The sequence below is a fragment of the Lissotriton helveticus genome, chromosome 5_1 (genome assembly GCF_964261635.1).
Source record: "Lissotriton helveticus chromosome 5_1, aLisHel1.1, whole genome shotgun sequence".
Lineage (NCBI taxonomy): Eukaryota > Metazoa > Chordata > Amphibia > Caudata > Salamandridae > Lissotriton > Lissotriton helveticus.
In genome coordinates, this window is record NC_136065.1 from 1,575,254,175 (window position 1) to 1,575,265,994 (window position 11,820).

At 43.7% G+C, this 11,820-nt stretch overlaps 1 protein-coding gene across 1 annotated transcript in view; it reads right to left on the minus strand.

Annotated features, from left to right (window-relative positions):
- LOC144755602 (acidic mammalian chitinase-like) overlaps positions 1-11,285 on the minus strand; it is a 61,531-nt gene extending 50,246 nt beyond the window's left edge. The window contains exons 1-2 of the mRNA XM_078644712.1: positions 11,246-11,285; positions 5,473-5,502 (exon numbers count right to left, since the gene is read on the minus strand). Coding sequence (XP_078500838.1) covers positions 5,473-5,502; positions 11,246-11,270 — 55 coding nt within the window. The 5' untranslated portion in view covers positions 11,271-11,285. The remainder of the gene's footprint in view (positions 1-5,472; positions 5,503-11,245) is intronic.
- Positions 11,286-11,820: the final 535 nt, after the last annotated feature.

Sequence of the window (11,820 nt, forward strand, 5' to 3'; positions counted from 1 at the left end):
GCAAAGAGTCCTGCGATTATTTTTTCAAATATTGGCAACTATGGACACCTGTTCAGTACATCTTTGAATTTATGATCCCATACCAGCTCTTTCATGCCCTCTTTCACTATGTTACTGACAGTGCACAGGCACACTCTCCAAATTCTAAATGTATTTACATCTAATATTCAGGAATAGTGAACTGCGATTTAAATATTGTAACACAGCAGCAGCTCACTAATATTACTGCAAATAATCTATGACACCCTCCCATTTCGCATATGCGAGGTCCTGTTTTCATCTAAAAGAAGATTTTTAAGGATGTTGCATAACACAAACACAATTTCTATGCAAAATGTCTGTAAAAGACTGACACATCAAACACAAAAATAAATTAAAGAAAAATGTGATTTAAAACAATCTGATTAAGAATAATTAAAGGTCATCCGGGCAAGACACTCTATGCAGAGCAGAGCTGGCTCTATCAGGGTCTCTCTCAAAGGCCGGGGCCCTGGGCCAGAGCCCACTTTGTCCATGCCTTAAAACCTCTCTGCAGACGGGCGCCTGTCTCTGCTGACACCGAGCAGCCTTCTACATAGTAGACGCAGAATGACACTAGTGGAAGCCATCTACTCGGACTATCTCCCTAGAGACCAATTATCAATGCTTTGAGCATTTCCTGATTCTAGTTAGACACGCGCCGCCTATCAAGACTCAACGGTAATAATAATGGCCTCCGCAGGGCTCTGTCCGGCCCCAGCTATGTTAGGACTAGATCTTGAATACTTACCAAGGAAAGTAAGCAAAGCATACTCATTTTCTCTGAAGATTGTAGGGTTTTCAAATGGCACCAGCCACCAGCCACAGCCAGTAGTAGGTGTAACTGCAGGGCGGTGACGTGGGGGGGGGGGGGTAGTAATGTATGGATGACGGACTTTAACAGGTAAGTAAACATATAAATAAATAAATCGAAATGCGCGCTCTGCATCGCATTTGGTGATGCAGTGCACACAACGAAATTCGCTTTATTTATTTAAATGCTTAATTACCTGTTAAAGTCCGTCATCCATACATTACTACCCCCCACCCTGCCCCTCCCCCTCCCCACGTCACCGCCCTGCAGTTACACCTACTACCGCCCGTGGCTGCCAGCCACCAATGGATACGGAACATGTGTCTGTGAGAGAGCATGTGCATGTGTGAGCATGTCTGTGTGTCAATGTGTGAGTGATAGTGAGAGTCAGTGAAGGAGTGAGTTAGAGTGATAATGAGGGATAGGAAGAGAGTACGATTGAGATTAAATGAGAGTGAGGGAGAATGACAGTGAGTGTAACTGAGTTGTACTGTATGTGAGATTGAGTGAGTCACAGTCTGAGTGAGTCTTAGTGAGTCATTGAATGAGTGGGACAGAATGAGTCAGAGTGAGAATGAGTGAGTCTAGGCCAGTTAGAGTAAGATTGATTGAGTATGAATGAGTGAGACTGAATGAGCATGAGTGAGTCAGGGTGATATTCAGTGAATCAGAATCGGTGGGATGGGTGCATCAGTGCGAATGAGTAGGTCAGAGTGAGTGAATGAGATAGGCTGTAAATAATTGAGGCTCAGTGAGCTAGAGTGAGAATGAGTGAATCTGGGAGAATGAGTGAGTCAGAGTGAGACTGAGCGGAAATGAGTGAGTCACAGTGAGATTGAGTCAGAATGAGTACTACTGAGTGAGTCAGCGAGACACCGAGTGAATCTGAATGGAACTGAGTGAGAGTAAGTGAGCATGAGTGAGACTGGGTAGGTCAGAGTGAGACTGCGTGAGTCTGTGAGTATTGTATTGCATTTGTTATAAACCATCATGAAAAGAACCTGTTATAAAGCCTGACCACATCTTCATTCTCGGTTCCTGTGACAACAGGGGTGGGGATAGAGGTAACATTGCATTGGGGAATGGGGGCACTGTAGGGCACATCAGTGAGGCACCTGAGGCACAAAGGGAAGATGTGCCTTAGGGAAATGGCAGTGGGGTGCCCTAGAGCTGGGTGTCACTGCGACTAAAGGTAGCTGGAACGTTTCATTAGTGTAATTGGGGGGGAGTGCTTGGGTGGGGGTACCCTTTAAAGTCTTTGGAAAACATTTGGCATTTTGTTCAAATGATTCCAAGGCAGCTGATGTCCTCCTTATGATAATACTTTGTTTTTAATATAGAGAGTACCGTTCGTTTGCACTGTAAATGACAGGTGTTACTGTTACCCAGTTTAATGGAACTCAATCTACCATCCTCGAAAGGATGAAAGGCTGAGTTGGCCTTGATGAGATTCGAACTTGTGAGCTGTAGATCACTGCCTGTTTAAGCAGCAGGCATTCGACTCACCAAGTCATCCTAACATCTGAGGCAGCACTGAGAGGTATTTGTGACTGACTCTTTCCCAGCCTTGACGGCCTTCCACAGGCAGTGCCCCATCCACCTACACTCACTCCCCTTCATATGAATTAGTTAACGCTCTGAAAAGAACTCAGGCCTTTGTTGTCAAGAGGTGCTTCAGACCTCTGGGCTGATACCAAGGAACGTGCCATAGTTAGGTAAATACATTATAGCATTAACCTACATGTCAACCAAACCCAGGGCAGAAAGGCCAATTGAGCGTGAAGAAGAACCATATGTCACCAAATGACTCTGGTTTGTAGCGAGGCCAAGTGCAGTGTTCGCTTCGGAAAAGTGAGGGTGTGGAAATATAGGCCAGTAGGTTTTGAAAAGTAATCAAAGAAAGCACTGACAATGCCAATAGGCCTGACATTTTTATGAGAAGAATTGCTTCAGCATTAATTGTCTGGTTCCATGGTTGGTTGAGTGGGTGGGAGGGTTATGCGAGAACAAGTTAATGGTTGAATGAATGAGTGCATAGATAGATCAGTGATTGCATGGAGCTCTGTGGTTGCCTCCGACCTCCTCACCCATGGAGAGGGGCCATGGATCTCTCTCTTTTACTTGTAATGGGGTAACCCAGTAACCCTCAGAACCTGGGTACACAATGTTAAATAACAATTGGTTCTGTCGGGGATTGAACTATTTTTTTGTACACAACGTGTATTCCATATAACTTTTCTTGTTTAGTTATATCTATACTTATTTATATATAAACATCACACTCCACACATTATGAAATATCAAAAAAAGAGAAAGGTTCTGATTCAACAATCCCTTTATACAAATTAATTATTAACATTTAAAAAAGGCAGTCCATACATAAGAATTACAAAAGCAGGTGCATAAGTGAATAAATTGTGATCACGTGTTATTTAGTGTATAATACAATGAAACGATTTGCTACTAAAATTAAAAAGAATATAGGTCCAAAATTAGTTTCATTTTACAGACAGTACAATTATTTTTGTTTTCCTGCTGTGGTAATACAGGGACCAATTCGTGAAATTTACGTCGACGTTTCGACCCAGGAGGTGCGGTGCTGTCTTATTAGCGACCAGTTCGGGTCTTCATCAGGACGGAAGGAAGAGGGGACAACCTGAAGTTTCTTTTTAGGGAAGGGTTTCGGGGCGTCCTGTTTTTGCCTCAAAGTAAGGTATTATTTGTGTTCTAGCGTGGTTTCTCACGGGTTTGTCACCGGCCGGTGTACAAATCAATTCGTGAATGTGCAGATAATTTGCTATCTTTTGCGTTTCACCAGGCGTCGGATCTTTTTATGTGAGTCGCCACCCTACGGTGAAACTTTCGAGTCCGTGGTGCCGCAGCCGCGATCACTTGATGGACAGTAACAGCACACGTTCCAGAACAGACGTGTGCTGTTACTGTCCATCAAGTGATCGCGGCTGCGGCACCACGGACTCGAAAGTTTCACCGTAGGGTGGCGACTCACATAAAAAGATCCGACGCCTGGTGAAACGCAAAAGATAGCAAATTATCTGCACATTCACGAATTGATTTGTACACCGGCCGGTGACAAACCCGTGAGAAACCACGCTAGAACACAAAGAATACCTTACTTTGAGGCAAAAACAGGACGCCCCGAAACCCTTCCCTAAAAAGAAACTTCAGGTTGTCCCCTCTTCCTTCCGTCCTGATGAAGACCCGAACTGGTCGCTAATAAGACAGCACCGCACCTCCTGGGTCGAAACGTCGACGTAAATTTCACGAATTGGTCCCTGTATTACCACAGCAGGAAAACAAAAATAATTGTACTGTCTGTAAAATGAAACTAATTTTGGACCTATATTCTTTTTAATTTTAGTAGCAAATCGTTTCATTGTATTATACACTAAATAACACGTGATCACAATTTATTCACTTATGCACCTGCTTTTGTAATTCTTATGTATGGACTGCCTTTTTTAAATGTTAATAATTAATTTGTATAAAGGGATTGTTGAATCAGAACCTTTCTCTTTTTTTGATATTTCATAATGTGTGGAGTGTGATGTTTATATATAAATAAGTATAGATATAACTAAACAAGAAAAGTTATATGGAATACACGTTGTGTACAAAAAAATAGTTCAATCCCCGACAGAACCAATTGTTATTTAACATGGATCTCTCTCTAGCATTTCTTTACTGGCCTCCCAGCTCACCTATTGTGGGTGCATGACCGATTACTCCCACCATGGGAAGGTATCACAGACCCTTTGTTGGATGCATGCTACCCAAATAAATGATGGACGGAATGCTGATTAAATCATACATTCACCCCCAGTCAAGAGATCTGGCTTGAATCCATTGTTCTTTTGCTCACCATGCCACCCCAGTTTAGACCCAGCCATATGCAAATCAGTTTTGACTCTGACCTCATGGGAACAGTCCAGACCGAACTGCCAAGCCAGGTCCTCACTGGACCAGAAACAAGCTTCCGAGGACCGGTTTCTGGGTATTACCCTTCTTCAGCCAGGCTAGCTTGAATCCAGTGGCACTGTGAGCAAGGGACCCATGCCCGGTATACCCATCCCACTTGTGGACCCACTGAATACAGGTGTGCCTAGTCGCGTGAAGTGGTGGTTTCGCTGTGTACGCCTCACAGCACACCAGCTAAATGAAGTGGTATGTTTGTCAGGGTGATTTCTGTCTCTCCAGTGACAGACTTCTTTGCCATGCTGTGTCCGCGCCACCGAGGTGGACTCATAAAATTGCATTACTAATGAAACAGGCATATGTTTGTATAGAGGAAAAGCTCAGTATGACATAAATACTAGTCACAATGATGAATGTGGGCTGCTCAGTACATACATAAATTACATTTACAACGACCAATGACCGAGGGGATATATATTTTGCCCCCCTCCGGTCTTGTGAGACAGCTAAAAACTGTTTCATGCAGACCTAAAAATCATGTGAAAAATTCTTGGTCTTTAAGAAATAGTATTAAAATGTAATTTAGCCGTACAGAAATGTAATGAAAGGTGTATGTATTCTCAGCAAACACAACATGGGCATATATATCAAATACTTCAAGTAGTTTTCTTGTGCGCATGTACAGAGAAAGAACCTTATGCACTTACCCATCTGCACCTGCAGCAAAAGGGCCAACCCTGCAAAAGAAATATTGTGTCATGATGAATTATGTAGTAGCAGCAGACATCTGCACATGGAGATTCAAGATTCATGATACAGCAAAAGGCTGCCCCATCTTTTAATGAGTCTGACTAGTGGCGCTTATATTGCCCTCTACGAGTCTGCACCGGGTCATCTGTTGTTTATCTCCACAATTTTTTTTTAAAGATTTATATAGCGCTAGCTCGACCCGTAGGTATCAGAGCGCTTTACATACACAATGTAAAAAACAGAAGGAAATTGCAATACATAGTGGGCAGGCAGTAAGGAAGCAAACCAGAGATAAAAAAAAAAATACAGCATGAAAAATAAGTAAACAGTGCATCGGAGGGGGAGAGAACAAAAAAAAGGTGGTTAACAACAGTGAGATACTAAGGCGAACGGGTATTAATTGTCTCATAATTAATACTCATTTTGGGCATCTTAATTAATACAGGTTCAACTGTGAAAAATATGTCATGTACGCACAATATCTTTGTTGCCTATGATCCGGATGTGTTGTACATTACGGAAGCTTCCTTCTCGAGTACTGTTCCGGTGACTGTGGTCCAGTGTTTAATTGTTTATTGACAAATGGCTTCCAAATTGTGATACAAAATAGAGACCAAGGAACGGCGGTGGAGAGGAGGGGTCACTGTAATCTGCTAACAAAACATTAAAATCAGGAAATAGATCATGGCACTCGACCCTCTTTAGAACTTTGTATTGCCAGATTAAGAGGCAATTATGTTGCCTCCTTTGAACTACATGTGGCATATCACCCTAACCCCAGCCACACCAATTTTAAATTAGATTCGTTTATACATTATTTTACCTGACATTGACAAATGTTGGCAATAACCCAAACCCCCTACGACAGATGGTAGACAGATCATATACTCTAGAAGCGAGGGCACTCCTGGTGTGGTGCACATGGCTTTAGAAGGTAAAGCAAATTGGCGAAAACAGGCCAGATTATATGATCTGCAAATCAAAAGCTACATCTGCCTATTAGGTAGAGAAGATGTTCTGTGACTGTAGTCGGGTAACGAAAGTCATTCAATTTATTCCACTACATCTATTGCATGTTGTGAATCTTTGGCACAAAGAGCCTTAGCCCAAAACACCCTATCATCCTGCTCAAAAATACTTCTCAAATTACCAGATACTAACACAATACGATATGGCGCTCCCCTCATTTTTCAAATCTTGTCTATCGCTTGAAGCAGAAAATCTAATGCGCCTAGCGAACGCTAGCAGCCTGTTAGGGTCACTGCATGGCCCATGTTCTGCAATGCTATATAAAACTCTTTTCCCAATAATGAAAGATTAACTTCTCCTTATCATAAATTTAACTCTCACTCCAGGTACACTTCCAATCCTCCTTAAGAAGGCAGTAGTAAATACCCTAATGAAAAAGCCGTTCTCGGATATGTCAGACCCAGCCATCTACTGACCTGTCTCAAGCTCACCGTATGTCAGTAGACTGGGTGATGGTTGGCTGACTCAAAGAATGTATTGAGAGTAATGCCAGACTCCACGACCATCAAACTGGATTTCATCCTGACATGTGTGCAGAATTGTTTGTGATGCTCACCTTGAATGGTCTCTGGCTGCTAGTGGATAAAGATGGCATTGTGGTACTCGAGCTATTAAACCTCGTTTGACACTGCGAATCATCAGAGCCCTTCGAAGCGCCGACACCATCTCTCCTTTCTCTCCTCTCCCAATGTATTGCGGATTGTTTGATGTAATGTGTAATTGTTGATCTTTTTCTGTTTTATTGTAGAACCACATTGTTGCAGTTCCTTTCTTCCCTCCTGTCGTCTCCTCCCGCATCCTCCCTCTATTTATGTCTCTCCATCTCCCCACTCTCAATGTATTGAGACTGAACTTTTTTGTCTAAATGCCCTATGGAGCTACCTGGTTTAGCTATAGGGGAGATGGGCCGTGGATTCCCTCCTTGGTCATCACCTACCCAGTCGGTCTTTAGACAGACTTTTTTTCGTCTCTCCGTATTGTCTCTTCCCTATCCTCTCTTCTCTCACCTCCCCTGCCCCCTCCATTACTTTTCTCTCCCCTTTCCCTCCTCTCCTAATTGTATTGCCTATCTTTGTGGATTTTTTGTTTAATCGTTGAACTTTTTCTGTTACACTGCTGATTCTCATGTAAAGCGCTCTGATACCTCCGGGTCTAGCCAGCGCTTTATAAAACTCTTTAAATAAATAAAAATATATATATCTCTGTACATGAGGTGACTGCCATCCTTCCATTTCAATCCACACCTAACGCAGGAACCCGCGAAAATTCACAGAGAACGGGCCTTTCAGCAACGCCTTGTAATTTGTATGTGTATCTTTTGGCCTATTTAGTGGAATATTTTAGATTTGTTTTTTATGTGTGGGCTGATGATATCCATGTTGGTCGGAAGTTGGGAAGCAATCTCGGTGGACTCATAGAACACTTGATGCACATGCATGCAAGCAGTAGAGGCTTGCACGCGCCACCACTGGGTAACATTAAATGGGTCAAAAACAGGGATCTTGGGGCCAGATGTAGGAGCCATTTACCGACCGGTAACGGCCGAAATCGACCGGTAAATGGGTTTTTGGTATGTAGGGAGCATATTTTACAGATTCGGTAAATTTACCGAATCGGTATTTTTACCGATTCGGAAACTTTCAGATGTAGGTGGGACTCTTCAGAGTCCCAAAGGCCTTACAAATTCGGTATTTTATCACACAATCCAATTGTGTGGTAAAATACCGAATCCAGGTGTGCATGCACATGTGTGCATGCACACCTAGCCATGTGACAGACAGACATGCCCTTAGGGCATGTCTGTCTGCCACATGGCTCACATGCCCGTCTTTGGGGTGCTAGAGGGTGTCAAAGTGACACCCCCTGCACCCTTGCTAAAATCGGTATTTACCGATTCTGTAATTACAGAATTGGTATTTCCCATTGATTCCTATGGGTTCAAAGCCCATAGGAATCAATGGGAAATACCGATTCTGTAATTACAGAATCGGTAAATACCGAATCTTAACGTTTCGGTATTTACAGAATCTGTAATACCTACATCTCCCCCCTTCATATTTACCGACTCTTAAATACCGAATCGGTAAAATTCGGTATTTAAGAGTCGGTAAATATGAATTACCTACATCTGGCCCTTGGCCTCTTTTAATGGCTCTCCAATCTAAGAATCCACTTTTTGACCTGTTTCTCCCCCCAGCCCTGCCAAAGCGGTATGGAATTCAAGTATAAAATATTGATTCTAAACCAACAGTGGCCCCCACCACAAAAAGGAGACCGCAGCTGTTATTCTTCATCATGCTAACAAACTGCTCCAGTTTTTTGGATAAACGACTGTAATTCTGTATACTTTGGTCCACCCAATTGATCATGTTGATTTTATCATTGAGGTAGAACATGGGGTGTGTCTATTAATAATGCTAAGCAGATGTGGTTGAATCCCACCAGCCCTGATGGTTCTCTACACTGTCTACCTATGAAGGAATAAGTGACAAATGAAAGCCTTCTATGGAGCACATGAAGTTATATAGCATGCCCAAGTAACATTTTTACTATCCAATTTACTTGTACTGCTCGCTTTCTATGCTCCGCTCACAGATCACAATGCACTGAATGTCCCCACGGAATAGAGATTACATCTAGGAGGCCAGCCCGTGTAGAAAAGAATACCCTCGGATCACTTTAAATGTAAGAACACTCTGCAAGACCTAGCAATGCCCATAAAAGGCTTGCTTAATATCTCATTTCTAATGCTCATACCAGTAGTGACAACAAGCCTGTTGGGGTATATTTACAGATCACTTGCCTCCCTGACCACGGACCTTAGGTCAGCCATTCGTCACACCTCATTACTCAACCATTGATCAAGGTTAATGGAGGTGCAGTAAGATGTCACCATGTGAGGATAGTCCAGAAATACTCAGGAAAAAGAAGTCTCAATATGAACTGTAATAGGACATTTTGGTAGATGAAGGTTAGAATATGATGTTGGAGTGTTGAGACCCAATAGGAAAAGGTATCAGTATAAGCCAGAGAGTGAAATGAAACAAGTTTTAGCCATGGTGATGAGGCGGGACTCTACTCTTTCATGTAGGATGCTTCTTTCTTAAAGCTGAGGTGCAGGTACAGTCTGGGGTGGAAAGACTTATGTAAGTTATATATGCTCAGCTGCCCACGAGGACTCAGTACTTCAGAGCTTAGCCTCAAGGCACACCTGAGGTAACTGCAGTGGTTTCAAACACGCGTCAGAACTTCACATTTCAGGTTCAGCAGGCACATAAAAGAGAGGAGATGTAGGGTGAAAAAGGGGTTCCCCAGGAGTAAAACGTCAAAATGTGATTGAAGGGGATTCTGAGGAACAAAAGATGTTAACATGGAAAGAGCAGTGAATGCATGGACCATGCCAATGGAAGGGTGTCTGAGACAAAACGTATAACTACATTCTTTATGACTGGAACAAAAACATGCGGGTGAACTGAAAATAGAGATGTGGGAGTTTGTCCCTGTAGGTCTGTGAGTCAGGAGAATCACATGAGCAGACTGGATGGGAATGGTCGACCTTATACGTCTTCATACATACCTGTATTATGGCCTCATGTGGCGTGTGACTCCCAGGGATTGTACTAAACTTTTAGTCGATGCACTTTGCCTTCTGACACTTGACACATTTCTTTAGCATTATACATGTAGGCTTCAGAATCCCAGTACGGAAAGTACTGGTGGCTGAAAAGCCAGAACTGGCTGCCTGATCCTGAAGGTCTGATCGCCGAGCTAAAGAGTGACTATGCTACAGCTGGCTGGTAAGGCCAGAGTGCCCTCTGCTTTCCAAGGTGAATACACTCATCTGATTGGCTGGCTATCCTAAGGAATGAGCATACTTCCCCGTAAAAAAAAATCCAAAGTCTCCAGAACCTGTTCTACAAAAGCTGTTGTTCCAGTGTGTGTGCCACACGTGAAGCCGCCAACTCTGGGCGAGGAGGGTTCACATCCATGATGATGCAGTCTGGGGTCTGGTAACTAGGGACACTGGGAGGGCTGACTTTGGGGGGACGGATGTATGACGTTACAACGCATACTTTTACAACGCCTACCTTTACATCGCAAGTTTTACAACGCATACCTTTACAACGCATATTGCTTTTAGGCGCTGGATAGTGAATTGTTTAATTTACTATTCCAACTCCAGTCCCCGTGGATAGTAGGGAAGGTGTTGGATAGTACATTAAACCTATTCCCTATCCTAGAACGCCCCCCAGCGCAATGCGTTGTAATGGTTTGCGTTGTAAAAGTTGCGTTGTAAAGGCACTGCGTGGTAAAAGTTGCGCTGTAAAGGTTGTTTACCTGGGGCGACCAGAGGCCATGAACTAAGTCGGGTCTGAGAAATGTCCCTTTTGCAGGGCATGTCCTGGAGAGATTAGGGCTCACACCAGTCTGTGGTGATGCGGTTCGTGGCCTCTGCCATCAAGGGGACAAGGAGTGCCTGCTGTGGGTGAACTGGAGGCAGCCAACGCCTGTGACTACAAACCTTCAGGCTGGGGAATATTAAACAGCCAACACTCCCTCTTGTCCCTGTCCAGACAGAGCAAATATTGTGAATTGTATAGGCTGGTAAGCGAATTCATGGGATGATCTGCACTGACACACAAAGGCCAAAGACTGGGATTCTATCAGTCCTCTGTAGGGGACGGATCTGGTGACACTTACCAGCCCACAGAAGCATCTTCCCCATTGCTGTGCTCGAGGTGAGAATCCACATGTGCCTCAGCGGTGACTTACCTTTTATATGGAAAGCAGCCATCCTATCAGGGTGGGAACCACACACCTGGCGTCTGGACGGGTGCTAAACAACACAGAACCAGGAGCAAGAAAACAGAAGGGCAGAAAAACAAATTATCTTGCAAGTTTTCTGTAGGTGAGAAAGATTAACTCCAAGCCAGCTGCTGTGAATACGAGTCCTTCAGAGGGGAGGAGCTAACAAGTGCCTCGGGTGCCATGGCATGGTGGCCTTGGGCTCTGGGTGACCCACTCCACCCCAGTAAGTGACTTTTTATTTGAAACTAAATATGATGGGCCTTATTTACATGCTTGCGTGATGGCTCCTGGAACCCCTGATACCACTCAACCTTCAACAGGCTGCCCCTAAACCAGAGGTGAGTACCATCTAAGAGACTAACCCAGAGGAGATGCCAATGAGACTTAGATTGTGGTTTGAGGGAAGGTGGGCATCAGTAATAATGCGGGTGTCCACCCCGTAGTTGCATAGCTTACACTAACATACA